At 32.5% G+C, this 16706-nt stretch overlaps 1 protein-coding gene across 5 annotated transcripts in view; it reads left to right on the forward strand.

Annotated features, from left to right (window-relative positions):
- Positions 1-16706, forward strand: part of EPHA5 (EPH receptor A5) — a 325977-nt gene that overhangs the window by 44115 nt on the left and 265156 nt on the right. For all 5 annotated transcript variants that reach the window (XM_060147261.1, XM_060147259.1, XM_060147263.1 and 2 more), the window contains exon 3: positions 16028-16688. In XM_060147261.1, coding sequence (XP_060003244.1) covers positions 16028-16688 — 661 coding nt within the window. The remainder of the gene's footprint in view (positions 1-16027; positions 16689-16706) is intronic.

Genomic DNA, 16706 nt, shown 5'->3' on the forward strand with positions numbered 1-16706 from the left:
GAACATATGAAAATTCTTCATAGATGTGTGCTTTCTATACACATGTAAAAAGGCAAGCAATCATCTTATATATTGTGTTTGATAAATTGGCAGTTTCAGAGAAAAATAGATCACAGGCACAATAATTCTCTTTACACAGCTTTTTCTTCTATTATCTATTATTACATTTAATAGATTTCCCTCTATAACAGAGATCTGTGTCTTTCTTTTACATTCAGTAATTTATGTAGGAGATCACATAAGGGAAATCTTAATAGAGCTTAACATCATAAGGGAAAATTCTTTCTTAGTTATCTAATTGTGAAATATGTTTAGTGCTGTAGTTAATAAAAACAATCATGTGCAATAAACACTGAGCTCCAAGGTGGTCATTTCATCTATATCAATGACTTTTTTTACAGCAGTTGTTTTTATTTATTTATTTATTTTTGTTTTACAGTAGGTCCTTGTTGGTTATCTATTTTAAATATAGCAGTGTGTACATGTCAATTCCAAACTCCCAATCTAACCCTCTCCCCTCTTCTTCCCTGGTGACCATAGTTAATTCTCTAAGTCTGTGAGTCTGTTTCTGTTTTGTAAAGAAGTTCATTTATATCACTTTTTTAGATTCTGCATATAAGCAATATCATATCATATTTGTCTTTCTCTGTCTGACTTACTTCACTTAGTATGATAATCTCCAGGTCCATCCATGTTGCTGCAAATGGCATTATTTCATTCTTTTTAAATGGCTGAGTAATATTCCATTGTATAATATGTACCACATCTTCTTTATCCATTCATCTGTTGATGGACATTTAGGTTGCTTCCATGTTTTGCTGTTGTAAACAGTGCTGCAATGAACATTGGGTGCATCCTTTTGAACCATGTCTTTTTTTTTTTTTTTACAGCAGTTGCTTTTAAATGTCTGTCTATTAAATTTGTTCCTGTTTCACAGATGAAATTATTTTCAATAATCTGTGTCCTTAAAAACATCTGCTTTCACATTTATTAGAATATTATGAGACAGATAACAATGGGGTTTATTTTGTTATGATTTTAAAGGGAAATGCACTGTTTAGTAGCAATAAATGAAAGTTCTTGCCCCCATCTACAATCAGTTGCCCCATCTACTACTCCAATGGGTAGTAACCGTACTCTGCAGTGAATTTGTGAATCACTAATCTGAAAGGTATTGAATAATGATACGTAAACCTAAAAGCATTCCATTTTCAGTTTTGGAATATCACCAAAATTATTTTTGTATTTGAAATAATTCAATAAAATTTTTATCTTATAATGATTTTATCTCTTTCTATTTAACTTTTCCTGAAGTATAACAATTATTTCCACTTTACTTTTACCTGTATTTTCGTAAATCTCTATAGGTTATTTGGCTAAATTCTGTTTTCCTAGTTTCTGATCTGATCACAGTTGGTAATAGTGAAATGTGAGGTTAGCTGTTAGATCATAGATTTTACTTTAATTTTTTGTCCATTAGTCATTAATTACCGATGGTGCAAATATATGCAATTTTAACATTTTCTAAAGTTTTACTTTGAATTTAGCAATTTTGTCAAATAAAACCTTAAACTTTCATTGCTATTTATAATAGTTGCCATAGTGCTGTCAAAGCATATGGTTGTTAAAACACATAGTTCATTTGTTTCTAAGAGCGAGATACTCTGTATCACAATCTTTAATGTGATTTCATTAAGAATTTTTGTTATATTGTTCTATGGCACTCATAATAATAGGTATCATCCATTACATAACAAGGCAGAAACATACCTATCAGGAAGTCATGAAGCCACTGACCTCAAAGTCTTTCTTTTAATTGAAGTATAGTTGATTTACAATATTGTGTTAGTTTCAGGTATACAGCAAAGTGATTGTTATTTTTTTTCAGACTATATTTCATTACAGGTTATTACAAGATATTGAATATAATTCCCTGTGCTATATAGTAAATCCTTGTTGCTCACCTATTTTATGTATAGTAGTTTGTATCTGTTAATCCCATACTCCTAATTTTTCCCTCCTTCGTTCTCCCCTTTGGTAATCATAAGTTTGTTTTCTATGTTTGTGAGTCTGTTTCTGTTTTGTATATAGATTCATTTGTATTATTTTTACATTCCACATGTAAGCGATATCATATACTATTTGAATTTCTCTGTCTGACTTACTTCACTCAGAATAATATTCTCTAGGTCCATCCATGTTCTTGCACATGGTAATATTTCATTCATTTTATGGCTGAGTAGTATTCCATTGTGTATATATATATACTATGTGTATATATATTCCATTGTATGTATATATATTCCATTGTGTGTATATATACACACACACACACACAACACATTTTCTTAAGCCAGTCGTCTGTTGATGGGCACTTGGGTTGTTTCCATGTCTTGACTATTGAAGATAGTGCTGCTATGAACATTGAGGTGCATGTATGTTTTCGAATTAGAGTTTTCATTTTTTTCTGGATAGATACCCAGGAGTGAGGTTGCTGGATCATTTGGTAGTTCTGTGTTTAATTTTTTGGGGGAACTGTTTTCCATGGTGGCTGCACCAATTTACATTACCAAAAACAGTGTAGGAGGGTTCCCTTTTCTCCATACCCTCTCCAGCATTTATTATTTATAGACTTTTTGATGATAGCCATTCTGACTGGTATGAGGTGATACTTCATTGTGGTTTTGATTTGCATTTCTCTAATAATTAGAGATGTAGAGCATCTTTTCATGTGCCTTTTGGCCATCTGTATGTCTTTGCAAAAATGCCTACTTAGGTGTTCTGCCCATTTTTTGATTAGATTGTTTGCTTTTTTGCTATTGAGTTGTATGAGCTGTTTGTAGATTTTGGATATTAACTTCTTCTTTGTCACATTGTTTGCAAATATTTTCTCCCATTCCAAAGGTTGTCTTTTCATTTTATTGGTGGTTTCCTTTGCTGCGCAAAAGCTTTTAAGTTTGATTAAGGTCCATTTATTTATTTTACTGACCTCAGAGTTGTTATGCCTTAGTCTCCATGGAGTGGCTATTCTGAATATATCTAGATTTTAACTTCCAAAATCCTAGAGCCTCCTGCCTCATATAGCTATTTTGGAAGACTATAAGAGAGACTTAATATTTCCTTTCTAGCACTTATCACAAACCTGACATTATATTATGTTAATTATATTATATCATATTAATTTTATGATGGTATGTCACCTATGATAGCATGTTAAATATAGGTATACTTTAAGAAACATGCAGTTGTCTTTATTGTTCACTGTTGAGTCTCCAGAGCATATGGTGATCAGTGTAATTGTTGAATGAATGAATAAATAAATGAATGTGTGGTAGGAAGAGAAACGTTTCCTCATTTATAAGAGTATGGATTTAGATCCTTGGGATTGTCGCAAAAGAGCTATGATCACCAGACCTCCTCAGTTATATCTTAAATGTGCTTCTCATAGAAACAATATCATATATATTAATTATATATTACGTATGTTGATAGCTATTTGTGAGACTTATGACCTAGGAGCCCAACCTCTTTTAATAAAAGCTTTTTATTATGGGATATTATTTCCAAGATTCAGATAGGTTAGTTACAAATAATATGGGAGTGCTACCTTTTCATAAGCTAAACTGCCTAAACCCATGTTATCCAAATCAGTTGATAATAAATTGCCATAAAATGACTATATGCCCTTAAAATTAAATATTAATACACTATTTGTTTGCAGCCTTCCTGAGTTTCTACATGACACACCAGCCATTCTTCTCTTATTAATAATTGAAATTACATGAACTTGAAGTTCAAATACTGTGCACAGTTTACTTCAGAAGCCACACCAAGTCCATTCTAGGAGACATCATTCATTCCTTCCTTTTCATAGGCAAAACCCAACAGGCGTTTCCTAGAATATAGACTAGTTATGCCACTCATCAACCAGTGATTGGAAAATTAAATTCAAAGCACTCTCTAAATCAAAACCCATAAACTACCCTCTATTATCACTTATGTTTCATTAAAAGAGATAATTCTAATACTAAAAATAATAAGCATATAATCCCCAAATAAAGAATAATCCATTAAATTGAACAAATTGGGTTTTATGAAATACCTACTACATTTTTCTCATTTCTTTAAGAATTAGTGAAGACTTTGTCACAGTCCATTGGTTAACATTTGGAAATGGTATAAAATTTGTATCTTCACTTACAGACTGAAACACTTTAAAACACTCAAGGGTTTTTAAAAATCTGCCATGCTTCCTCTGACTTGAACGTAAATTCACCCCAGTCCATATGTGAACATATAAACAAATTAAAGTGTAAGTGTTTTCCTAGAAAACCTTTACGTTGCTAAGGTGTTTACCATTCTTTCTAACTGCACCCAGACCCTAGTTGGTAGATTGAATAAAAAACTGTACTAAGTATACAGTTCATCTTTGAAGAGTATACAAAATAAATACTGTTTAGAATTGATTCTAAGCAAAAAAAAGTTATTTTTCTGTAGAATTAAGCTATCTGAACACACTACAATTACATAGGACTAATATGAGGATGTCTAGAGCAAGTTGGGCCTGACTGAATAATTTTAACCTTAAGATTCCCATCTAAGGTTTAATCGTACTCCTTAGGCTTTAGCAAAATAGAATCTAAGTGAAACTTTAATCTGAGAACTTAATGGACTGTAGACTCTCCTTTGAACTCCGAGTACTGATAGTAATGTTCATGCCCAATGCACTCTTCCTTTGTTTTTCCAAATCTCTAACATGCTCAGAAACACATCCACATACAGACACACAGATACGCACAACCCAGTACTAGATACAGAAAAACACTCAGAAGATGTCCAGAACTAGATATGTCAACGTGCTAGGAGTCATAATAAAAATATCACATGCTAGAACCCTGTGAAAGGGTTTTCTGGAATTAAACCAGTATTTGAACTCTTCTTCTTATCCCTGGGGACCTGACTTTATTTCTACTTGTGGATCTTAATTTTTTTCCTGGATTATGATTTCTGAACCTTTCTCACTTTTTGGTGCCCTCTTTCATTTATTCAACAAAATAACACTTACTGTAAATCTATTTTGTCCTAGTACTTTGTACATTATAAATGGAGAAATGAAAGACAAACTCCATGCTGTTCATAGTCTAATGGAGAAAACAGGCTGTACCTATTAATTCATAAGCATTATCATTCACTTACTATGTGCCAGTGACTGTATTTGGCATTGCAGAATCAAATATGGATATCTTATCTCCACTTTCAAATGGTTTAAAGCCCAGATTTTAATACATTTGTTTGTTCCATCCTACTTCTGGCCGCAGTAGTATTTGCCTTTCCTGGGCTTAGATGTCTTCCAGGTTGGTGCATATTGTCATAGCCAGCATAAGTGAAGAAGGAGGCCATATATGTAAACAAGTGATGTTCCCCAATGGTTTTATTTCATCTTTTCTTGTTTAACCTTATTAAACATGATGGCAGTCTTCATTATTCAAGCTGGGCTATATATTCTGATTAAGGGGGGTATCACTTTTCTAAGACCGGTGTCTGAGGTTAACAATTACTCTATTGCTTTTCCTAATGAGTTTCAATATATCATGGAAAAAATGGAGACTTGGTTCATAGTGATACCCATGTAAGTATTGAAGCATGCTACTCCTTGCTGTTTCTCCTGCCTATCTGTAAGGAGGAAAGACCACATCACGTTGTGTTTTTCTTTGTTTCCACATATGGTGAAGGCATTGAGCCCTTTATAAGTTAATACAAATCCATTATCTGATTCCTCAAGTTTCCTGGGTCATTTTCTGAGTACATTTCTTTAAATTTTTCCTTATTGCTGAAACTCTTAATTTCTTTTCTGTTTTAGCATGTCTTTAGCCAAACAAAACTGCAGCCAACACCATGGGCTGCTTTCATTTTACAGTAATAGATGTATAAGCATTCAAGAACTGAAATACTATTTTGACTTTCATTTATATTTAAAAAAAAGTGTTACATAGACCAGCAGATAGGAGATTTTGAATGATCATTCATTCTGTGTAACTGTCATAGACAAAATGTAAAAAAAAGTAGATTAAAAAACTTTAAAAAATTAAAGTGTAAATTAGGTCTCTACTAAAATGGTAGTAGTTTTCTCACAGAAAAGAAAAACTGAATGAGATTCAAGAATCATGAAGGAACATCACATTAATTTGATTTTTAGTATATTTAAAAGAACACTGTGTATTTAGATTACAATTGAGGGAAAGGAAACAATTCTTTTTAATCCAACTCAAAATTTTTTTCTGTATATTTCTAAACCTGAAACCTGGGCCTCATCTGGGCCTTATACTAAGAGAAGGTATAGTTTTGAACATTTTATTTAGCTTTCTAGAATATCTGTTAGCTATTAACTATTAGTTGTGTAGCAAGCAGAACAATAAATGGAAGTCAGTGACAGTTATTTCCTATAATTATGGATATATCCTTTATCATATACAGAGTCCTGTTTGCTCCTCTACAAGTAGACACAGAAATATCAAATATTATCTATGATTATTTAGGCTAAAAAAATCTATGTTTCTGTACGATAACTAGAGTTACTTGTTATCTACATTTGCTCCATTTATGCTTCCTATTACTAGAATATATTGGTGAAAGGGATTGTGTTGATAAGCAGAGAAAAAGGCAATTAAAAACGTTTCAGTTTTAAGATTAAAATCCCAATGCAAAATTAATTTCACTATTCCCATTTGTGGTCACTAACCTAAGGAAAAAAAGGCCTCAAGATGATTAAGGGACAATCTAGGAAGATACAGAAAAAATATAGGCAGAAGATTCAAGAAGGAAGAACAAACATAAGATTTCTCTTCCCTACTGCTGTAATTTCACTAATGCTGTAAAGGTTTTATATTTGCCTAGAACTCTTAGCATTCTCAGAAAAATGCATTTTCACAGTAATCCTCAAATTTAAAAAATCTTCAATAAAATGCAACAAAATATTTAGATTGAGTTGATAGAAAATTTCTATAAATATTAGTCAATCACTGTCTTCAACTAGCATGCCCTGTTATAAAACTCTACAGTTTAATGTAGGTCAAAATTAAATTTGCATTAAACTAATGATCAAAAACATGTAAAAATGAATGCTAAAAATTTGGAATTGCCGTCTTAGAACTATCACTAAACATTGAAAATGTTCATATTAAGTTTTTGGTAAAAATGTGTACTTTTACTTAAGGAGCTATTTTTGTTGAGAGCAGTTTTTTGGTCAGAAAAGACTCAACAAATTCAGAAGGAAGAAACTGCAGTGGATCCCTGGCTGTTCCTTCTTTTACTTCCACCTCAAAGAGAGAAGCCCTGGGGTTCTGAAAAATAAAGTTGTTCTGTATGGAAGTTATAGCTTCTGACTGGACAACACAGTAACTGTATACGCCCTCCATTTCTACAGTGTTGGTAATATAGCTATGGCAAGTGGATGCTGTGAACTTTAGTCTGTGATGGCAATATAATCACTTAAACTTGAATAAACTCAAAGCCCTAATGTGGCTGTTTTCCAACAAAAACTGAGATAGAAATTTGTGTTAAATAGCCACTGATTACAAGAACGTGATTAACATGAGATATGGAATTGATTACGGGTGCTGTTGTGAAGGCCTACACCAGAAATGTAATATCTTCTATTGAAAAATGAGGGCAGCATAAAGACCAGAGACCACAGACAACATTATGTTTTCTGGTATATTTTATAGGCTGGATAAATAATCCAGAGTTGCAAATGATTTACTGAAATCTTTTTTTTTTTTTTTTGCCAGAATGGCAAGTGTATAATTGTATCTGTTTTGCCTGAAATGTTAAGTGCACCAGAGGTTAGCACCAGAGATTAATCTACTTTATTTTCATTAAATTGAATCCCAAGTGAAATAGTTCTTTTCCTCATTTACTGAAGCTTTCATATTGCTTTGAGAAGAAGACTTCTCCACATAATTCTTAGCTATTTATAATAGGACAGTATTTATATTAAAGATAGTAGTAATGTCACTCTAAAATTTTAAAGTGTTATTGAGAATATGTATATTTAAATAACACTCGGAGGACCATTTCTAGCATCTTGTAATACTGTCATGAAAGAATTCTTCATTGTGAGTGTGTGTGTGTGTGTGTGTGTGTGTGTGTGTGTGCAACATAGAAACATGACTCATTAGATCTTACAATCTCTGTGGTAAATCTGTACTTTTACTTATTTAAGTATGTAATTGAGATCACAGTCATCTCTTTAGAAAGATATAAACTCACAGACTATGTGAACTTTTGTAATCGTACACAAAAGATTATCTGTATTACCACAGTTTTACAAGTTATCAAATGTTGGACTGCCTACCTCTTGGTATAACAGGATAGAAAATATACAGTGCTAAGCTACTATCACATAAAAATGGAGGTGTCTCAATGTATTGTATAAAATGGAACTAAACTAGATCAGTGGTTTATAAATCTATTTTTAGCTGCTCCTTTTAAAATTTTAGTTCATGGCACAAAATTACTGACAAACTAGATAACTTGTCATATTTAATGGGACTGCTTTTTGATTAAACACTGATGAGATCATTTAAGATTTTAATTCAGTTTATTAATTTGTTAATTTCAGACATACCTATTCACTTAGCTCGTTCTGCCTTTTAAAATTATTATTGACAAGTTGATGTTTGAATTTGTTTTCCTAGGTAAACTTTTCAGGAAAAAGCCAAATAAAAGCTTGAAGTATTCATGATATATTTTAACATTTTATGTAATGTGAAACTGTTTAATATATACCATCTTAAAAGTGGAATAACAACAAATATATAAGCAGTTATTATATGTACATTTTCTTTTTTGTTTTTAAATTATGTTCATTATAATATTTTTCTAAGAAATACCTTTTTGTTTAAATCATAAACTTCTCTGTCAACATTTTACTAATGTACTTTTGATTTTTCCAGTCTCTATGTCATTTCTTGTGCACTTGGATATTTTTTAAAGAATAAATGAAGAAAGAATCCATATTTTTTCTTTCTGTCCTTTTTGAAAAAAAAATTACTGACTGCAACATTAAAGAAAAAAATATGAATTGTTTTTCCAGGTGAAAAAAATCTCCTCTTTACCATTCATATTTAGTGTTGTAAGCAGATGCTCAATTGTCTACAAATTTCCCTGTGAAAGTACTCATATAAACTTGAAAGTTTTCATCTCTATATTTCTCAAGTGATTTCGTTTCACAAATTGAATTTGAGCCCATAAATACTTGTACTATTCTATGGGCAATAAAGTAATTGACTTCAGCTTTATTTCATACATAGAAAATTAATTGACTCATTTCTAGCAATATTGCTACATCATACTCATGAATTTTAAAGATGCTTTAAACAGCTCAAACACCTATTTGATGCAATCCTTTTTTCCACTAACATACTATTGAGGAAATGTAACAAGATAGTTAATTCAAATGATTTTTGCTGAAAGTTGATACATTTTGTCATATTTATTTTACTAAAAAACATAGCTATTAAAGAGATTGAATTTCTGAAACAGAAACTACTACTAGTTTCTTTCTACTATTTCTTTCTTTTTAAACCATTTTGCCTTGTGGTTGTGCATAAAAACTGAGCTACTTCTCTTGGTCAATGGACTTGTGTGGTCTTGATCAAAAAGTCAGTAAACTGACCAAGGAAGGATGGGTGCTAGAATTCTACAAGAAAGGTCCACAATTTTATCTTTTGAAACATAAATACCTAGTTCATTAGGTAACGGAACATTTTCTCTTTTGTTGGTTAAAATGACCTCATGTGCCAGTATATTTTATGCATTAAAATTTTAACCCTTCAAAAGGAGCAAATGTTAATTAATAACAGGGACTTCCGATCTTAGACATTAATTTGGCACTAATTAGTGTATCAATCTCTCTGGATCTCAGTTTACTCCTCTGCAAAATGATGTGGCTGTGTTCTGTATGATTATGTCACGCATATAGTGTGTAATGAGAAAATTAATCTTCTCAAATGTAGGTTGACTAGCTGTAGCTTGGACCTATTCTTACTGTATTGTATTATAGTCTTGAGGTTTTCACACATTCTATGCTTACCTTTGAATTACAATAAAATTTCTTTCAAAGCATTATGACCCAAGGTAAAGTTTGGTCTTCTACTTGACTCTCACTGTTTAAGCATTTGGGCAGCCACTGGGCAAGCAGGTGGACTAGGCACTCATATTTGTGTTCAACATGCACTGGTCTTAATAATACAGTATTTCTTTCTAATGAGGAATGGCCTCTAGTGGACAGTAACACATCAAAGGTAGTAAGAACAAACAAAAAAGTCTGCCCCAACAATAATAGGATTCCTCATTTTTTCTGCCATTAATCATGTTCCTAAGTCACTTATTCTTTAAGGATTTTTCTGGTTCATTTTCTCTCAGAGGAATTGTCCTGGATTGAATGTATTAGGTAATGGCAAACTTCTGCATGCACACACAGACAAATGAGCTCAATTGTACATGCAACAGGGAGGAAAAACATAATGATTTTATGTAAACATAGCAAGTCTTATAAAGTATTATGGGGAAGAATATTCATAATAGTTTATCATGCACATGGGAAAAATGAGAAAATAAGCAATTCATTTAGGTCCTTATTTGAGTATATTTTACCTAATTTTAATCAAAATTAAAATTAGGTAGCAAAATTGAAAAAAAATGAAATAATGAAACTAAAAATCTGATATTAAAAATATAAATTACTATAAAAAACTGGACATTAATAGAAAGAAAAACAAAAGATCTTTGGTGTGTTTGAAGTTTCTGATTTTTTATATTGTATTTCATTTGATTCTTGCAAGAGCAGGAAGCTTCCAGAAATTCTAGACTTTAGGTAAACATATGATGCGGTAGCAATTGGAATGTTTTGCTCACTAGTTAAAATGGGTAAAATGCCCGACTTCCGAATTTGAACACATAGTCAAACTCTTTCCCAGGCAATTTCTAAGATCATGGAGAGGTACTACTGTTTTAAGAACAACAGTAATTAGTAATTTGAGGTCAGGATATCTTCAGTGAAGTTAGCAAACACACTACACACACACAAAGAAAATAAAAAATAAATGATATCTAACAATATTTCGAATAAAATGAAAAGCCTAGAATTAGTTTCTTTTGGAGCATTTCAAAATGCATTATACAAAATATTGTGATATTAAAGGATAATGGACAGTTATCCCTATATTCAAAGAAGCATTTATTTGGTAAACAAGGTTTGTTACAAAGTTATGCTTTGGACACTTCAGAGTAAAGCTGGGAGCAGTTGATTCCTAGCTATATTTTAACATCGCTCTGCCAAAGAAAATCATTAAGATGGTCCTAATTTTGTTTGACTGAAATAGGGGAGAAGGTATAGTGCCACTAACTGATATGCTACATCCTGGGCTTTTAATTTGTATCGAATGTTAAAGAAGGCTAGTGAGTGAAAAATAAAAACTGATATGTTAAAACATTTCGTGCTAAAAAATATCTAACATATCTAAACTAAGCTGTAAGTTATAATTGGGAAAATGTAATGCTAAAGAAAAAGAGTCCTATAGGTTAATATGAAAACTAAACTAAAAATAATTGTATGATTGGAATAAGCAAATGTCTTAAAATAAATTTTCTAGAGGTTTTTACTGAAGACTAATTTTCAAAAATATGAACTTATAAACTTTCCTTTATTTGAATATATAAAGTTCAGACAATTTACAAAATTGATTTTTCTTCAAAGAAAAACAAAAGGCAAATCATATAGTCATTTATTTACCATGTTTGAATTATTTCAGATTTCATATTAACATATATCTCTGGACTTAGGAGGGATATGTATGTGTTTGATATTAATTCATTCATTATAAAATATTTACTGAGTGCCCTACTCTGTGTCCTGTGGTGTCAGACTCTGAGGTATAGTAGAGAAAAAGAAAATTGTCTTTTCCTTCATATCCATGTTTAGAATATTAAGTTATATATAGGGAAAGAGAGAGAGAGAGAGAGGAAGGAAGGAAGGAAGGAGTAAAAGAAAGAGAAAGAGAGAAAGAGAAAGAAAGAGAGAAAGAAAGAAAAGAAAGAAAGAAAAAGAAAGAAAGAAAAAGAAAGAAAGAAAGGGAAAGAAAGAAAGAATTATTATTCATGGTTACATCATGTCTGAAAAAAAAATATGAATTTAGTATCAACAGAGTGGAGTAGCAATCAATGCAGTGAATCAAGGAATCCCACACGCAAACCCAGACTTCAAGGACAGAAACATGCTAATAAGAAGACAGAGGTACAGACAGGCAGAGGGGTTACTCAGATGGTATCAGGGTGGTATTTTGTGAGCTTGGGAAAATCTGGTCTTCCGTTTTCTCATTTCTAAAATGAACAATAAGACCAGGTCTTTCAAGGACACTTCTGATGTTTTATACTCGACATTAGATGACTGGGATAGAGGGTTTCAGTTCTCACTCGAAATTATGGTAATCAGTATGCCAGCGGTTAAGTCTTGGTTTATACATCTAGATACTGTAAGAGCTGGGACTAATTCTAGAGCTCCAGGCTGATAATCTTTCCTCTGTACAAGACCAGTCAAGTATTTATATGCAGGCCTCTACTACAAAGTTTCTGACCACTGTACTTTAGCCTTAATAAATTAATCTCTGTATAGATGCATAATAATGAAAACAGAACTAGATAATAGGCACCCCCATAACTTGAAAGGTCAAAATCGACTCCGTTTGCTTGATGATTCTTTATGTGTATTTGGGGACACAATGTAAGGGGAGATTTTACTTTAGGCTGTGTCTCCTGAATCAGTGTTTTAAGTTGTGAAAGTAAAAGAAGTGATATATAAGCTAGGGGATTGGAAATGAAATCAATGCTAACAAGATAAGAGGCAATAGGAGCTTGGGGCAAGAAACCTAACAGGGCAATGAGAGGCAGGCAGGGAGAAAATAGTTCTTAATGGCTTTGGGTAGGATAAGTGGGTAACTCCATGATACACATATGGATATGAAAATAAGTCTTTTTTCTTTTGCACTTCTCTGATCAATGTGGCTGACTTGTGATGCCTGGCCAAGCATGGGATTAGAATGCAACTGACTTGGAGTTCTCAGTGGCCAGTGGGAAAAGGAGCAAGCCCAAGCATTTGAGAGAGAAATCAAGCCAGCCCAAGCTGAGTGTGTAACCAGTTCTTTAATATTAAGGCAAAGAAATAGGAATGAGGAGGAAGCAAACACAAATAAAAAGCCTGGGCTCAGAGGGTGGGTCTTGAGGAGTAGCCAGACCTGAAGAACAGAGCTACACCAACTATATTATGTTCAGTGACCATGCCTCCAAAAGGCCTAGGCACCTCATTTGTATTAGTCAGCAAATATTTTATTAAACCATGGGATCATAGGAATTCCAACAAAATTAAACTGAAAATATTGTGTTTTCTGTCTGTGCCCTTCATTAAATTACGGTAATCTCCTTGACATGACATTTGCGAAAGCATCTAGGAATATACCTGCTGTGATCTTAAGTTCTTGATGAGTATTACTTTCTGTTCCATCTCCTTGTTTCTTCTTCCTAAATAAGATATTTGCTGAGAATAGCAGGATGTCTCCTTTGTATTAAAAGGGAAGAAAACTTTGAAGAATTCAACGTTTTATTTCAGCTGGTCAATCTAAAATAAATGAAATATTTTTGCTTGTTTCTTAGTGTATTTGTCTAAATAGGAGCAGATATTTATTGGAAATGTGTATATATTACCTTTCGGATTCTCTGAATGGCTTATAGCCATAATTATTTAAATTAAAGTCCTCCTATTCATGCATTAGAAATAGAAAATGTGAGCCTTCATTTATATTTTGGACACTTGAAAAGAAAAATAAATAAAATCCAACCATGATAAATCCTAACATCAAAGAAAATTACAGTTTTTCCTCTTCTTAATTGAGAATATTCAGAGAAGTAATATGCCTATACACATACTTTGAAATTATCACCCGAAGCAGTAACTATTAAGCTGTCTTGTCAAGTGCTGCTTGGCTTGCATTTTTAATAATATCTGTGGTACCTTGGACTTTGTACAAAGACTGTGAATTGCTTGCCTTATAATCTTGGAAGATGCTGCTATTTCAATTCCTTTTACTTGTCCAATTCCTTTGACTTGCTAGCCGGATCCTATTGGAATATGTGATGCAGAAATGAGTCTTCCATAAATGATTTAAGGCCAAGGATTTGAAATATGTTTCTATTTTGCATTGGAGGACTATTAAAAAATAAGAGAATCTAAAACAGATAACGAGCATTTTGGTTTTCTTTTTTCAGAGAAGAGTTTTTTGATGCTCTTTTCCAATTTACTAATGCAAAGAAAATACATTTAATTAATCTTCTTACAGTAAGTTGATCATTTTTGTTGTTTTCGTTTGGTTAGCTGAGGTGCTTGTTTCCATGAAATATTAATCATGACATTCATTAAGCATTTATAATAAACGTATTGATACCTGGATGGCTTCAGGAAGAAACTGCAAGTAGTTTAATGAGAGAGAAAGCTGGTTTAGAAAATCAGAGGCTAAGTACAATTTAGATAAATTTTGAGAGAGGACAAAAGTGAGATTAAATGAATGAACTAAGGTTTCATGTAACACCCTAATGTGAAAGTTGTTAGGTAAGATACAACCTTGATGTCTCTGTGATTTTAAGGAGCTCAGCAGTTTTCCCTCATTAACACCTTTTACTTCTGTCTGTCTGATGGCAGCTAAAACTCTGAGAGGGGCCATCTGAGGTATATGATTTATGTGCATCCCTTGTGATGCCACATTTTCATATCGTTGTCATTTCAACAGAATCAAAAAATAATGCTCCATTTAATTTCATGTCTAACTAAATGAGGTTCTGTGAAGTTAATACTTAATGTCTGAAATCACATTCTGGATTTATTGAAAGCCAGTGTGTATGGTTACATTGCTCTGTGTGTTTCAGGACAATTTTTAAAGATTTAAAACTATATGTAGTTTTATTCACACAGACTGTAGACAGGTTTTTAAAATTTCTTATTATAATAACCTTTATGAGAAGAAAAATCTGGTTTTACACTGTTTAGAAAGTGGTGTGGTGCATTGACATTCTCAAAACCGTAGTATTTTACTAGGAAAGAGATAGGTTTAGATCTCTTCTTTGGCTGAATAGTATTTTGGAAGCTATATAAATCATACTTAATTTTTCTACATCCTGTGTATATTCAGAACTTCTAAGGTCATTGTGCATAAAATAATGCATTGGTAAGAAAGAATAATGCATTCCCAGGATATGTATAACAAAAAAATCTCAGTATTTGAAATGACAAGGCTCTCAGTATTACTAATCTAAAATTTTTATCTCTATTTTCTATCTGTCTCTAGGTTTATATTTGTGAATAAATGTATGAATAAACACTTAGTTATCCAACTGTAAAAGATTCCTAACGAGATTGGTTCAATGAAATAAACATTTATTATTAATTTTAAACTAATGAATTTTCTTTCAAGTTTTATTACATTGTTGTGTTATTTGTAACCTGCCAGGGTTAAATAAATGTGGATTCACGTTACATTTTTATCCCTTCTTTTCCACATTTATTGCTTTTTTTCTCATTGTCATTTTTAAAAAAATTGTACTTCCTTTTTTCTTTCAAACTTTATCTACCCTTTTTCTTTCAAACTTTCTTCCAAATATATATACTTGCCTTTCACTGCTTCTCGTTAGTCACATCCATACTGAATTTTCTTTTACTATTACTCTGAAATACATGATTTTTTTCTGGGGAATATCATTTACGTGTCTTCATGCTTGAGTTACATTGGAGACAATGACTAATACTTTACTTAATTAAAAAAGGGAAATAATTTTTAAAAATTTTCAGGGTATAGCTCCTTCTCTCAATACTGTATATTGAGGAAGCAGAAATTTTACACCTGAATTAGTTTTCTTTGACTATTTTTGCTGGTTATTTTCTAATTGTCTTTTAATTTTTTTGTCCTTCTATTATATTACACAGTGGGAAGAGATTGGTGAAGTTGATGAAAATTATGCCCCTATCCACACATACCAAGTATGCAAAGTTATGGAACAGAATCAAAATAACTGGCTTTTGACCAGTTGGATCTCCAACGAAGGTGCTTCCAGAATCTTCATAGAACTCAAGTTTACTCTTCGGGACTGCAACAGTCTTCCTGGAGGGCTGGGGACCTGTAAGGAAACTTTTAACATGTATTACTTTGAGTCAGATGAGAATGGGAGAAACATCAAGGAAAACCAGTACATAAAAATTGATACCATTGCTGCCGATGAAAGCTTTACAGAACTTGATCTTGGTGACCGTGTCATGAAACTGAATACAGAGGTCAGAGATGTAGGACCTCTAAGCAAAAAGGGATTTTATCTCGCTTTTCAAGATGTGGGTGCTTGCATTGCTCTCGTTTCCGTTCGTGTGTACTATAAAAAATGCCCTTCTGTGGTACGACACTTGGCTGTCTTCCCTGACACAATCACTGGAGCTGATTCTTCACAGTTGCTTGAAGTGTCGGGCTCCTGTGTCAACCATTCTGTGACAGATGAACCACCCAAAATGCACTGCAGCGCTGAAGGGGAGTGGCTGGTGCCCATTGGGAAATGCATGTGCAAGGCCGGATATGAAGAGAAAAACGGCACCTGTCAAGGTAAGAGTTTATCTTTGG

Source organism: Lagenorhynchus albirostris, chromosome 4, assembly GCF_949774975.1.
Source record: "Lagenorhynchus albirostris chromosome 4, mLagAlb1.1, whole genome shotgun sequence".
Lineage (NCBI taxonomy): Eukaryota > Metazoa > Chordata > Mammalia > Artiodactyla > Delphinidae > Lagenorhynchus > Lagenorhynchus albirostris.